This window comes from Mustela nivalis (genome assembly GCF_964662115.1).
Source record: "Mustela nivalis genome assembly, chromosome: 8".
NCBI lineage: Eukaryota > Metazoa > Chordata > Mammalia > Carnivora > Mustelidae > Mustela > Mustela nivalis.
Genome location: NC_139027.1, coordinates 18,940,463 through 18,953,027, shown reverse-complemented (window position 1 = coordinate 18,953,027; position 12,565 = coordinate 18,940,463). Strand labels below are relative to the sequence as shown.

The 12,565-nt window shown below is 53.9% G+C and overlaps 1 protein-coding gene and 1 long non-coding RNA gene across 13 annotated transcripts in view; one reads left to right on the top strand and one right to left on the bottom strand.

The window, feature by feature from the left end:
- Positions 1–11,564, top strand: part of DTNB (dystrobrevin beta) — a 236,288-nt gene extending 224,724 nt beyond the window's left edge. For 6 of the 12 annotated variants that reach the window (XM_082745109.1, XM_082745108.1, XM_082745103.1 and 3 more), the window contains 5 exons: positions 1,784–1,943; positions 2,635–2,724; positions 5,956–6,009; positions 9,317–9,351; positions 11,260–11,564. In XM_082745109.1, the coding sequence (XP_082601235.1) occupies positions 1,784–1,943; positions 2,635–2,724; positions 5,956–6,009; positions 9,317–9,321 (309 nt within the window). In that variant the 3' untranslated portion in view covers positions 9,322–9,351; positions 11,260–11,564. The remainder of the gene's footprint in view (positions 1–1,783; positions 1,944–2,634; positions 2,725–5,955; positions 6,010–9,316; positions 9,352–11,259) is intronic. The other 6 variants (XM_082745106.1, XM_082745105.1, XM_082745107.1 and 3 more) reach the window with 2 other exon arrangements.
- Positions 6,510–11,551, bottom strand: LOC309871825. Its single transcript, XR_014315505.1, has 2 exons — positions 11,086–11,551; positions 6,510–9,454 (listed from the first exon to the last, which is right to left on the bottom strand). It is a non-coding gene; the product is annotated as an uncharacterized lncRNA (long non-coding RNA).
- Positions 11,565–12,565: the final 1,001 nt, after the last annotated feature.

Genomic DNA, 12,565 nt, shown 5'->3' with positions numbered 1-12,565 from the left:
GGTTACTTATCCTTTTATTATTGAGTGTTAAGAGTTCTTCCCATATTCTAGCTACAAGCCCCTCATCTGATAGATGATTTGCAAAAATGTGCTCCCATTCTTTGAGTTTTTTTACCTTCCTAAGGTGTCCTTTGAAAAAATTTTCAATTTTGATGAAATCCAGTTTATTATTTTCTTTTGTAGCTTGTACTTTATGTGTCATATCTAAAAAGCTGTCACCTAATCTTTTCTTCTACGAGCTTTTATGGGTTAGTTCCTATATTTGGTATGACCCTTTTGAGTTAGTTTTGGTATATAATGTGAGGTAAGTGTCAAAGTTCCTGTCATTTGTATCATGGGAAGATCTCAGAAAGTATATTAAGTGATGAAAACAAATTACAAAATGATATGCACGGTATGATACCATTCATGAAAATTTAAAAGCATGAATATCATATATTATTTGTAGTTATATATGTACACACAGGTTAAAAAAAAAAACTCACCCCAAAATATTTGATAATCATTGCCTCCAGTGAGAGGAGGGACTGGGATTGGACAGGACTGGTGGTCAAAAGGGTCTTCACACTTATCTGCAATATTTTTAGGTTGACCTTGACAAAATATGAGCAATTATCAATGGGGGTGCTTTATTAGACTTTTTAATCTTCCTATATATTTTAAATTTCTCAAAATATACATACATGTACTCCTGCAAATCAAAGTTAAGAGTCATGGAGAACAAATCATTTCTGGTGAGTGCAGCGCCCACACTGGCTGAAGCATTGAGGTAAGGCTTTGTGCAGATAAGCTGTCAGCACACTTGGGGCAGATACTGTTGTGTGGGGAGTTTCTGAGCTAGAGCCCCAAAAGATAAAGCTCTTTGTTTAATTCATTTGCACACTTTGGCTTATGTTTTCCCAGTTTCATTTCCACAGAAAACCCACTGTACACCACACCCAGTTTCCCTTGCTCTGAACGGCAGCAGGGCCCAAATCTCAGGGTGCTCCCTTTAACTAGAATCTTCCAGTGTTATCCCATGACTCCAAGCTTTCTCCAAAACTGTAAGAGCCTTCACAAGGAAAGTTCAGTTTCCACTAAATATGTGTCCCTTCTCCCTTAGTCCTCATGGAATGCTCTGAAAGGCTTCACTGTGCGTTTGATAAGTGCAGTGACCCGGCCCCTGGGATGCAGTCTGGGGGCTACAGGGGTGCAGAGTGCACGTCATTACCTGTGGAGGAGATGGAGTTATTCCCACATCTCCATGAGCTGTGTTGCTTGACACAAAGCTCTTACTCTTTTCATTGTGTTTTTCTTCTATAAAATGGGTACCAAAATGTACGCCCTTTCTATTCACAAGTTGTTGTGAGGGTCAAATGAGATAATGTACATAAGTGTGTTTGCAAAAAAAAAAAAAAGAAAAGGAAGATGTTTGTGTATCATTTCTCAACTGCATGGCCCAACCCCGCTCAGATCTTGGACCTGCTACTGTGCTCAGTGTACCTGCAAGTTACCCCTCCCACCCCCGTGCTAGCCTCTACTTTCCCTCCCACTTTTAGTCCAGTCTGATGGTATTCTGTCTCCTTCTCCCTCCCCACCTTCCTTTCTTTTTTTCCTTTTCTTCCTCTCCGCAGTCCTGGAGGCAGCCTGACTCCGTCCTTTCAAAAGTGATCCTGCAGGGCACTGCCCCCACTGAACCGCCGCTGTGTCACTGGGCTTAGACTGATTAAGAAAAAGGCCTTTCCCCTTCCTCACAGAGGGAAGCTGCCCGAGATAACATGTTGCATCTCTCTGATTCTCCCAGGCTCAGGCCACAGGGTCACCGCACACGTCGCCCACGCACGGAGGCGGCCGCCCGATGCCCATGCCCGTGCGCTCCACGTCCGCCGGCTCCACCCCCACGCACTGCCCGCAGGACCCACTGAGCGGAGTCGGGGGAGACCTGCAGGAGGCCTTTGCCCAAGGTGAGCTTTGGGGGCAGGATACAGTGGAGAGCTAGAGGGGTCTGGCAGCACCAACAAGATCCCCACCGAGATTGTTCCAGGCTCTTTTCTTTTGCGTGGGTAGCTTGCAGTGATCAGACTTTCACAGACGGTGTAGAGTCAGGTGCTGGTCCCTCGTCATCAGACGGGCTGCTGTCCCGGCGGCGGGTGCTGCAGGCTCTGTGTTTGTGAAGACCAGGCCTCCGTGGCTTCCGTGCCCCCCCCACCCCGGGTTTTGGGGACGTGACTTGTCCTTTGGGTTTTGCCGCCTGCTCTGGAGGAATCGGATGGAACAGTTCCCGAAGTCGTGCTTTGCCTGGAAATCTGGAGAGCGAGTAAAAGGAGATAGAGTGGGACTGCCCACAGGACCGTGCGGCCACCCGTGTGACCAGTCCGGCGGCCGCCGTGTCACAGAGGCGGGGAGGCCGCGGCGGCTGAGCGAGCGTCCTCTGGGCAGAGACGGAACTGGCTCGTGGAGCCCTGCAGAGTCCAGTCCTGCCTCGGGCCCCCCCAGCCCACCCTCCCAGCGCTGTCGGTTCTGGAAGCCAAGTCTCCGGACTGCGGCCGGGAAGCGCGCAGCCCACAGGGTCCAGCTGTTCAGGGAGAGAAGAGGGAGGAGGACGAGGCCTCGGGGGCCTCACGCGGCCCCGCCGTCTGCTCTGACTGCCCTCAGGTACGAGGAGAAACCTCCGCAATGACCTGCTGGTGGCCGCGGACTCCATCACCAACACCATGTCGTCCCTGGTGAAGGAGCTCCACTCAGGTGAAGCCCAGAGCTCCCGCCCGGCCTCCCGCGCCCCCTCGCGTCCCCGCGCCCTCCTCACTTGCACCCGCGTGCTCGAACGTTCGCCGGCAGCCGCTCCGCTTGCGCTCACCGCTCGGTCTTTCCGCCTTCCAGGGGCGCCCGGACGCCTCCCTCGGACCGCGCTTGCCCCGCTCGCGGTCGCGCACACGCTCAGGGTCTGTTTCTCTGCAGGCTCCGCCCTGTAGCACGAGCGCGGCCCAGCCCCCCCACGCCACCCCCCCACACGACCCTCGACCCGCGACCCCCACCCCGCGCGCCGGCCACAGCCGCTCTTTCCCCAGTGCTGCTCGCAGCCTCACGCGGAAGCTTCCCTGGATGACCGGACCGAATCGGCCACAAAAGCTTCTGGACGTTCTCCAGCTGCCTTTCTGCTCTCTCCCATTTGACTTGATCTTGAAACCCTCTTCTCTCCTTTGTCGGTGACTAGGCTCTGGTCTCACTGAAGCTGTCACTTGCGTCTGTCGCTCTTCGCCCTCTGTTCGGTGGTCCGTGCGGCTCCTTCCTCGCCCCTCCCGCGCTTAGCTCTTCCAGTGACTGTCCGGAGACCCTCACCGTATTTTTCCCTTTATGTAAAACCCAGGAAAGAGAGAAATCATAAAAGGCAGTTCTCCTATCGTCATATTGTCAAGAATCCCCATGACTCCCTTAGCTTTGTAACTGCCAGATGTTTACTAATTTGTTTACAGTGGTCAGATTCCCATGTTCCCTATTAGACAGACAGGTTCCCTCCCTGAGTATACCCATGGCCCTCTGTTGTTTCTTTTCAGCTAATATAGTGCCTTTAAATACCTTGGAGTCGCTTAACAAGGCTATTAAATAAAAATGTAAAGCAGGTTTTCCATGGGCTGTTCAAACACAGCCACTGAAATCATCAGTCCCCGCTCTGAGGGCGGGGAAGCCTCGGGTATGTCCTCAGACCTTTGAAGGAGGAAGCATATACCTATGGCTGGCCCGTGGTTCCCCCTCACACCTGCTGATTTCCACTTAGAAGAGAGTAAGTGCATGGCCTGGGTTGGTTTTTCCAAGGCAGTTAAGATAAGATGCTGGTTCTCCCTTGCAGGGAGTGTGAAGGGGATGCTGTCTCTGTTCTGGTACCATTTCTCAATCCTTTTTTTTTTTTTTTAATTTATTTATTTGGCAGAGAGGGACAGCAAGAGAAGGAACACAAGCAGGGGGAGAGGGAGAAGCAGACTTCCTGCCGAGCAGGAAGCCTGGTACAGGGCTCCATCCCAGGAGTCTGGGATCATGACCTGAGCGGAAGGTAGATGCTCAATGACTAAGCCACCCAGGCGCCCCTTCCATTTCTCAGTCCTTGTCAGAAGCACCGCCCTCCCCACAAACACACAAGTAGAAGAGGTGACTGCCTTCGAGATGACTTCACAGGTGATTAGAAAGTCCCTTCCATAATATAGTTTCCCACAGGTGCCAGAAATCCAACTTTTAGAAGGAATTTCACGCTGTGGAAGTTAATCACACTGTGCCTCCCGAACACTTACTAGATTTGGCCAAGATCAGTAGCTCATGAACCCATCACACTAGGAGGAGAGATAACTGGACACCATCAAACACACAGCACCCACAAAAATGTAAAAGGTTATAGGCAGTCTCTCGTGGCAGGAAAGGATGGTTTTAACACAGTTCTGTGATGTCTTCAGAAAGTACCTTAGAGATCACGTTGTCAAGTCCTCTTTGGAAAGACAGTGAGTGATTATCAGAAAACCAATTGCCTGAAGTTGTGCATCTTGAAGGGGCAAAGGCCAGTCCTAGAACTCAGGTGCAGAGGACACACAGCTGTGCTCTCGCTGCCACAGTGCCCTCTGCCCACACAGGACCGGAGGTCAGGTTCGCAGCCCCACGAGGGCCCCTTTCACTGACGCTCTGCTCTCTCAAGCCCTGAAGTCCACAGGTAGGTGTGGACTCAGTCTGCACGTGACACTGTACCCGCACAAACTGCAGAGCTAGATGCCCCTCACGTGTGAGGCTGCCAGTTTCTGGGTGACTGGAAGGGGCCCGCCCAGCGCCCACGCATGTTTACTCTCACTGTTGGGGGTTGTGTTAGGATGAGGTGAGATACTCAGATTGTCTTTAAATATTTTCCGTACCATGTGCACATACTATTTATAACCAAAGCTTCTCCTCCTTATCTTTTTAAAACTATTTTCATAAGTAATAGAATCTTAGGGTTGGAAAAGATCCTAGAAGGCATTTAATCAGCTAGCTGCCCAATATAAAAGTCCTCGGAATATTTCCAGCGAGCTCACTCATGACCCGTTCTCATCACCGTGAAGTTCTTCCTTATCAGGGAGCCAAACTTTGCCTTTCTGTAAGCAGTTTGTCCTCATCCCATCGTCTGAAGCTATGCAGAGTAAGTTTAGGCCCTCCCGTTCCTGTTAATTTAGGCTTTCCAGTATTTGATGACAGGAAGCATGGCTGTCCCCAAGCCATCTCCTCTTAAAGGTGACTGTTTGCTGTTCCTTCAGCCATTCTTAATGTGACGTGCTTTTCACTTCATCATTTTCTTGCCCACGTTAGGATGTGACCAAGAGCATCAAGGCCCCAATTCAAAATGAGTTCCCAGAGCTGAGCATACTTCTTGCTATGACGGGGGACCAGCTCCCTGTGGAGCACAGTGACCTGTGACCTCCCTCAGCAAGGGCCCTGGGAAAGCAACCTGAGAGGGCATTAGCTCTTTCCATACAGCCACTTTGCTGTTCAGTCACTCTAAGTTTGTTGTCAGCTAAAACTTCTGGTTTTTGGTTGTCTTCTCTTAACAGAAGCTGGTGTTAAACTACTTACTCCTGACTAATGTACTCTGACAGTTGCTTTCTTGAACCGGGATGCAACATGTTAGGTGTATCCCTAGTAGGTGTGGTCACCTTCGGGAAAGCAGGCATGGAGAAAAGGCAGAGACCCCCACCCCAGTCACCAGGGAAGCCAGCCACAGAGCCCGCAGCAGGACGGGTGACCTCTCAGCCTGCACTGCCCCGGGGGCTCGGAGCTCGTGGGTAAAGAGCACCAGCATGTGCGCCGCGCACGGGGCAGGCCAGGTGCATGTCTGCACCCTTGGAGGCCTGTGACCCCGAGCCTTGAGCTAGGGCTTCATCCCAAGCCTGCTAAGTCATTCCCTTCACCCTCCTATGCTTGTGCTGTGCTGAAGGGTCACTGGCTGCCTTGTACTTGTTTTCACAGCAGAGGAAGGTGCAGAGGAAGAAAAAGAGAAGCAGCAGAATGGGAAGGACAGAGGTAAAGGCAGCTCGCAGGACCCCTAGCTGGAGTGGGCCGCAGAGCTACATCGTTCCTGAGGGACGCTCCCCCCTTTTGTTTCTGCTTTTCTTCCTGCTGCCCGTTTCCCCAAAGCTTCCAGGCCCCCACAGGGCCTTTGGCCTGCTTTTCCCAACTGACCATCAAGGAGGTGGTGGCTGGCGTCAGGCGATCCACAAAAGCCTCCTGACTTCCTAACACTGTGATGGAGGGTTCAGACATAGGAAGTAGATACCAGGAAAGCACACGACATGACCCTTTGCCTCCAGGAGTTTATAATATAGTTAGGGAGGCAAGACAGAGATATGCAAAATAAATAGGAGATAAAATGGAGTGGCAAGAAAAGTTAATCATCAAACTCTGAGTGTGTGATTACAAACAGGAGAAGGGTTTCTGAAAAGGAAGAGATTATTGTGGGCAGAATAGCTAAATGGTTTTGTGACCTCAACGGAAGAATTAAAAGCAATAAAGAAAGGTATCAGTAGAGAAGAGTAATGCCTTCCTAGTTTTATTGTGCATAAAACGTGCTTAATAACTTGTTATGTACAAAGAGCTGTGCTAAATGATGTCCGCGTATTATCTAATTAATACTTAACAACCCTCGGAGATACATAATGATGTCCCGATTTTACAAGTGAGAAAATAGGCTCTTTGAACTGGGTCTTTCTGACGCCACACTACATACTCTTCATCTTCATGTGTCTGTGATATGCTGAACACAGAACGTTTGAGAGCTAGCTGTTGTATCTGTCCGGTATTAATGTCTGTTTCTGGACTCCTCCAAAATGTAAGCTCCACACGGTGGAGATTTTGGTGTCTCTTGTTCAGGATGTATCCCCAGTGCCCAGAACGGTGCCTGGCACAAAGCAGGGTATCATCAGATGAACAAATACAGGGAAGGAAGCAAGGTGATGTGCTGGAGTGCTTTGTTCGGGAGAGCGTGGGAGCCGCCCAGAGGAGGCTGGGCTGGGGAAGGTGCGCCCACTCCCCCCGCCCCGGCTGGATGCTCTGCTCTGAGCTCACTCCTTCGGTCTGAATTCATCATCCACGAGGAAAGATTTGAGACAGGTCTCCGGGTGTTACAGGAACCTGCAGGGGAGTAGGGGGCAGAGCCAGGATTCTGGCCGGGCAGCTGATGCCAACACTCACGCTTTCTTCTGAGCGGCAGTAGACTAGGCAGGTGAGGAAAGTCGTAAGGAAGGGTGAGAAGAAGTTGAGTGGGAGCTGCAAGCCAAGCAGCTGTGACGGGAAAGGAGAACACGTGGGGATGAGGGTCTGTAGCACCGCTGCCCACGGGGGCTGTCGTGGGTAAGAGCGCCGAGCCCCATCAGGACTCTGAGCCTGGAGGAGGAGCCTGGGAGGGGAGGAGAGACCTAGTCCAGGCGCCGTGGTTGTCTAGTGAGTCAGAGCGAGGCCTGCGAGGCCGTGGACAGACAGTAACTGCGAGGGACTGAGGAGAATGACCATTTGGCATGGCCACCAAAACGTCAGAAGTCGAGGTGCTCCTCTCCATGCTGGAGATATGTAGCAGGGCTACAGGGCGTGGTAGAGAGGACCGACTTTCGGGGCTGCGAGTGGACCAGGAAGAAGGCAGGAGGGTTGTTGTGCGAGAGGCAAAGAGGGGAGGAGATGCACGGGGCTGTTTACACTCCATCAGCTTGTGCTCCGGTCACGCACGCGCATACACGCACGACCCAGCCAGATCCTGGCGTTCATGTGGAATGTTCTCGGCTGAAGACGTAACAGCTGCTGCGCTGGCCTCTCTTCGTTTCACCCTTCTTTCCCCGTAGCTTTTCCCATAGCTTCCTCTCAGCCTCCCTACATTCTTTGCAGCACATGGAGGACGGGCATGGCTTCCCTCACCTGACGCCTCCCGGTCTCACCTGACGCCTCCTCTGTCTGCACCCGTGTTCCCTGCCAGCATTCTTTCCCTCCCGCTCTCCGTGTCTCTCCGTCTCTCTCTTCCAGTGCATAAATGAGCATTTCTGTCTGTCCCTGTGAGACCTGTGAGAGCCCCTGAGTTTCTGTTTCTGTGGCTTTAGGTGCTGTCCGGAGGGAGTGTTAAGAGTCGGGGTGAGACATGGGTAGGGTTTTAAACAAATGTTTGACTCTTGGCATTGTACAGGTCCCAGGATATGTTTTTGTAGCTGTACCATAGTGGGTATGTGGGTAGGGGTAAACCCAAGTGTTTTTATGAATGGACCTTCTGATCGTCAGCAGTGGTCTGGGCATTTGCTCTTACTGTAGACCAATATGGCGGCAACTGGTGTCCAAGGCATCGGAGAACAGTAACTACCAGCCATAGAGAGAGCGGTGGTTTGCTGCTTCGGGGTTGAAATCATGCTGCCCTCACATCAACACAACCTGCTCAGCACCCTGTCAGGCAGACATAGTCTGCTCAGTGCAAAAACCATAAGAACCAAATGGGCACTTTCGAAGAATTCGTGACCGAGCTGGACTTCCTGACCACATTTACCCTTGCCTCAGCCCCCTCTCTGCCCTCCCCTGGATCTCCGTCTGGCTGCATCCTGGGGAAAGTTTCTGCTCCCCTGGGGTGCCCCTCTGACTTTGCCGCCCCTCACTGCACACCTGGAGTGCCGAGTACTTGTATCCAAGACTACATAGATGAAACAGACTAACATATTACGGCAGAGCCCAAAATTCATCTCAGCCCCTCCAGAGCCTCATCTTATGCTCCTCTGCCCTTCAGAATTGCCTCTCCAGAACCTGCCACCCACGGTGTTGGGAGCTGTAAATCCAGCTTGCATGCTCTGAGAGTGCTGGTGCCTATCTGGTAGTCTGACGGCAGTGGCCCTGTGTGACTCCTCAGGCGTTTGAGGGTGCGGGCAGTGTTCAGGATTTCAGGGTGAGCGGGAGTGGTTTAGTATTCCCAAGCAGATATACCTGCAGGCAGGAGATACTGCCCATATCAAAATTTAATTCCTTCCCACCTTCGTCACTTTCAGAACCAAGGGATGGGCTATGCCCCCCGATATAACCGCTCCCCAGACTTAGGGTGGCTTCATGTCCATGTTAGTACTATTGTTCTCCTTCTCCCAAGAGACGGCCCCCACGCCTGTTTTATATTCGCAGCAGCTGCTGGCTGTGGGTAGCGTGACTCTCCCTGCACTTTGCCATACCTGCTTGGGAAAAGTCAGCATCCGGGGCAGGGAGAGGAGAGGCGAGTCCAAAAGCCCTTGGATCTGTGCAGTCCCCTGGGAGAAGACACCGGCTGGTGAGGGGACCCCAGGTGTGACTTCTCTGTGTTGTTTGTGTCCGTGCTGTACAGGTTAGCAGAGTTGCTGAGCCAGAGAGGAAGCGCAGGTGAGTACCATGTTCTCTTCTCTCCTCACGGTCCCTCTCCCTTTGCAACTTATGCCTTCGGCCCCCTCCTTGCCCTGGTCACACCGTCCAAGCCAGAGCCACCCTAAAGGGTGAAGATTCAAGTTAAGTTTTCCCTTTAAAGAGCCCAGCTGCCACCTTTCCCCTTGGCTGCAGCCCCGCCATCAGACCCTCTTGGCCTCCTTCCCAGGCTCTAACCCATTTTGCGCTCCACTGGGCCTGGCCTGGGCCTCAGGCATGACTTGGTGGTGCCCGGGGCTAGATGTAGCTGGCGGACCAAGACCTGCTGGCTGAAACAGGCCGTGGAACCTCTGCCACCTTGCTCCTGATGGCCCACGGCCACTGTCATTTCTCTCCACGGGTCCAAACCACTGCCAGCACCCTGGGGGTCCGACACTCAGAGCTGTGAGCTGCCACGTACCTGACCGCAGACTGCATTTCCATCCTGCAGGATCCCCCTCCCTCCATAACGACCCCCCCAGGCCCTCCCTGCAGTGCTGGCCAACCTGCACCCTCCATCCTAAAACGATTAATGCAAGCACAGACTCCCCAGAGGGCAGTGCTCTTTGCTTTAGGGAGTAATCTTTCACATCTTTCCATCTAAGGACCTTAACTCTTCTTTCCCCCCAGTTCTGAGATATTGTGGCTTTGGGGCCTGCTCACTAGAAAGAAGGGATGAAAATAATTGGACAACCAAATCTGTTCAGGGGAAGAGTTCTTTCGAGGATGTCCTCGGTTTGGCCGTGAGATGTCTTTTTGTTGATCTTGCCTTCCCTCCCGTCTTACACTTCTGTGTGAGTCAGGCCACCTTCCCCATTACAGATATTGGAGGCCAAAGAGCCAGGGCTGCAGCCCCGCAATTCCGAAAAAGGAACTTTCCCCGGGCCCTTCCGAGGAGTCCCACCCTGGAGTCCCTCCCAGCCTTTTCCTGATCGCTGCCCCGCACCCCCCAACCCGCCGTGGACACCAGGCCCTAGAGGGGTTCTATTCTGCTCCCGCGGTGGGGCCTGCTGCCTCTGAGCCCACACTGACTCAGGGATTGTGCGAGCTAGGAGGGGAAGCACACAAGCTGCAGAAATTCTCCCGCTGCCCTGGAAAGCCCAGGGCCTCCGGGGCTTGGGCAGGGCTCTACCTAATCTCACTGCACAGTCAGGCAAGGCCCTTCCCAACAGCAGGCCTGGGCTGCCCCAGCCAAGGAGAGAGTCAGGAGCTGACTTGCCCCTCAGGAGCCTGCCAGAGCCCCTCTCCCTGGGGCACAGAGGAACTGGGGATAAGTAAAAGGCACATCCAAGCCATCTGGCCCACCCTCTCCACACAGATGAGGAAATGCAGGCCCTCGGCCTGGGAGCTTGGGGCCAAGAAGTAGACGCAGAGCAGCATCCCCTGATGCTGTCCCTCTGACCCTGTCAGGAGTTACGAGAAACTCGCTGGTAGTAGAATCAGATGAAAAGCGTCAAAACCCAGGAGGCAGTTTCCCAGACCCTTCGGTTCTGCTCTCCTCCCACCGGAGGCTAAGGCCGTCTTCCCTTCCACCCAGTGTTCACAGGCACCTCTCCAAGCTCGGTGCCTTCCTCAGTCACGATCCTTCTTCCCCAGAAAGCACCACCTTTCAAACCTTGTCCTTTGAACCCAATTCTTGTTTCCTGGAAACATTTCCTGACCCCTTGACCTCGGCAACGACTGCAAAAACTCCAGGTACCCCAGAAAAGAGAATACCTCTTTCCCTAATCAGGGGCATGAGTGTTATCAGTTCTTTGAAATCTCCGGAGCTGAAAGGTAAGCATCCCAACAGCCCCACCGCAGGACATTGTCTTGTCCCCAGCAGATGTTCGCATTGGCTCTCAGGCCCTCCGTGGTGCCCATGAGTAACAGCGCGTCTGTCCTGCACAGGGGGCATGCGGCAAGCTGGCGTTGACGCGAGGAAGGCGAGGCCCTCCCCCAGAGGCACATTCCTGTCCATCCTCGGGCTGCACACCTGGACCAGGCTTGCAGGCTGCCAGACCTCACCGCCTGGCAGGGAGAAGGGAGCCCGGAGCCCGTGGGAAGTGGGAGGGGCCGCCCGCTGCCCGTGGGCCTCCCCCGTGCACAGCCCTGCATGAACCGGCATCTTCATCACTCCGCTCGGGCCCGGGCTCATCTCTGCAGCAGGAACTTTCCGGGAGGTCGAAAAGAGAAAAGAAACAGCACGAATCTCCTGTGTGTGTGACCTGGTGGCGTTCTTGCCGGCACGTGGGGTGTGCCCCGGGGTGGGGGGCCCAAGTTTCCTTCCTACCTTTGACCTTTAAAAACCGACAGATTTTCTCCCCTGTATCGTGCAAAGACAGCTTCAGGCCTTGCTCAGTTTTACAGACATTCACACCCTGGCCACAGCGCTAAAAATAGCCTCCTTCCTTTCTCTCGCACTGGTGAGGCTTCCGCCCGCTCCGCTGCTCTGCAGCCTCGGCGGGCGGCGGGAAGGGGGAGCAGAGAGCCCCGAGCAGACAGAGAGCCCCGGACGCTTCCTCCCCCGGCAGCGGCAGCCGGTCGGTTCTCCGCCGCACAGCCCGCGGCCGGCCGGCCGGGGCGCGCTGACCCGTGACCGCCAGAGGGAGCGCTGAACCCCCGGGCGCCGTGCTCGCGCCGCCTCTCCCCTGCGCAGGCTTCCATTCTGCTCCGGCGCACATGATAATCAATCCCAATTCCCGGTGATTTTCATTTATTTTTTTTTTTTTCTGCTCCCTGGGCTCCAGGATGTTATTTTTAGTAGGAGAACTGCTATAAATATTTATAAAGGGCAGTGACTGGAATGAAGTGAGAGGCCCCACAGCTGGCTCTCTCGTCGCCCCCCACCCCTCGGCAACACACACGCGTCGGCAGACCCCTGCCCGCTGCGCGGAGGCCGGTGCAGAGCCGCTGGGCTCAGGCCGAGCCACCCACGGAGAGGGTCACATGGAAACCTCGTGAGCCGGCAGTCCGGGGAACCCAGGGGTGGGGGTAACTGCGTCCTTCTCTCTCCCAGGCCCTGCCGCTTCCCTTTCTCCCACCCCTGAGAGAAGGCTTGTGTGAGGGAGGGCTGTGCCCGGCGCCTCCATGTCGTGAATGCTGGGTGTGAGGGGCAGGTGCAGCGAGGATCACTCCAGCTGTGTGAGAGCGAAAAGGAAGTGGGAGGCGGAGGAGAAGCCCCCGTGCCTGTGCAGGGCTCGCCTCCCACAGCAGC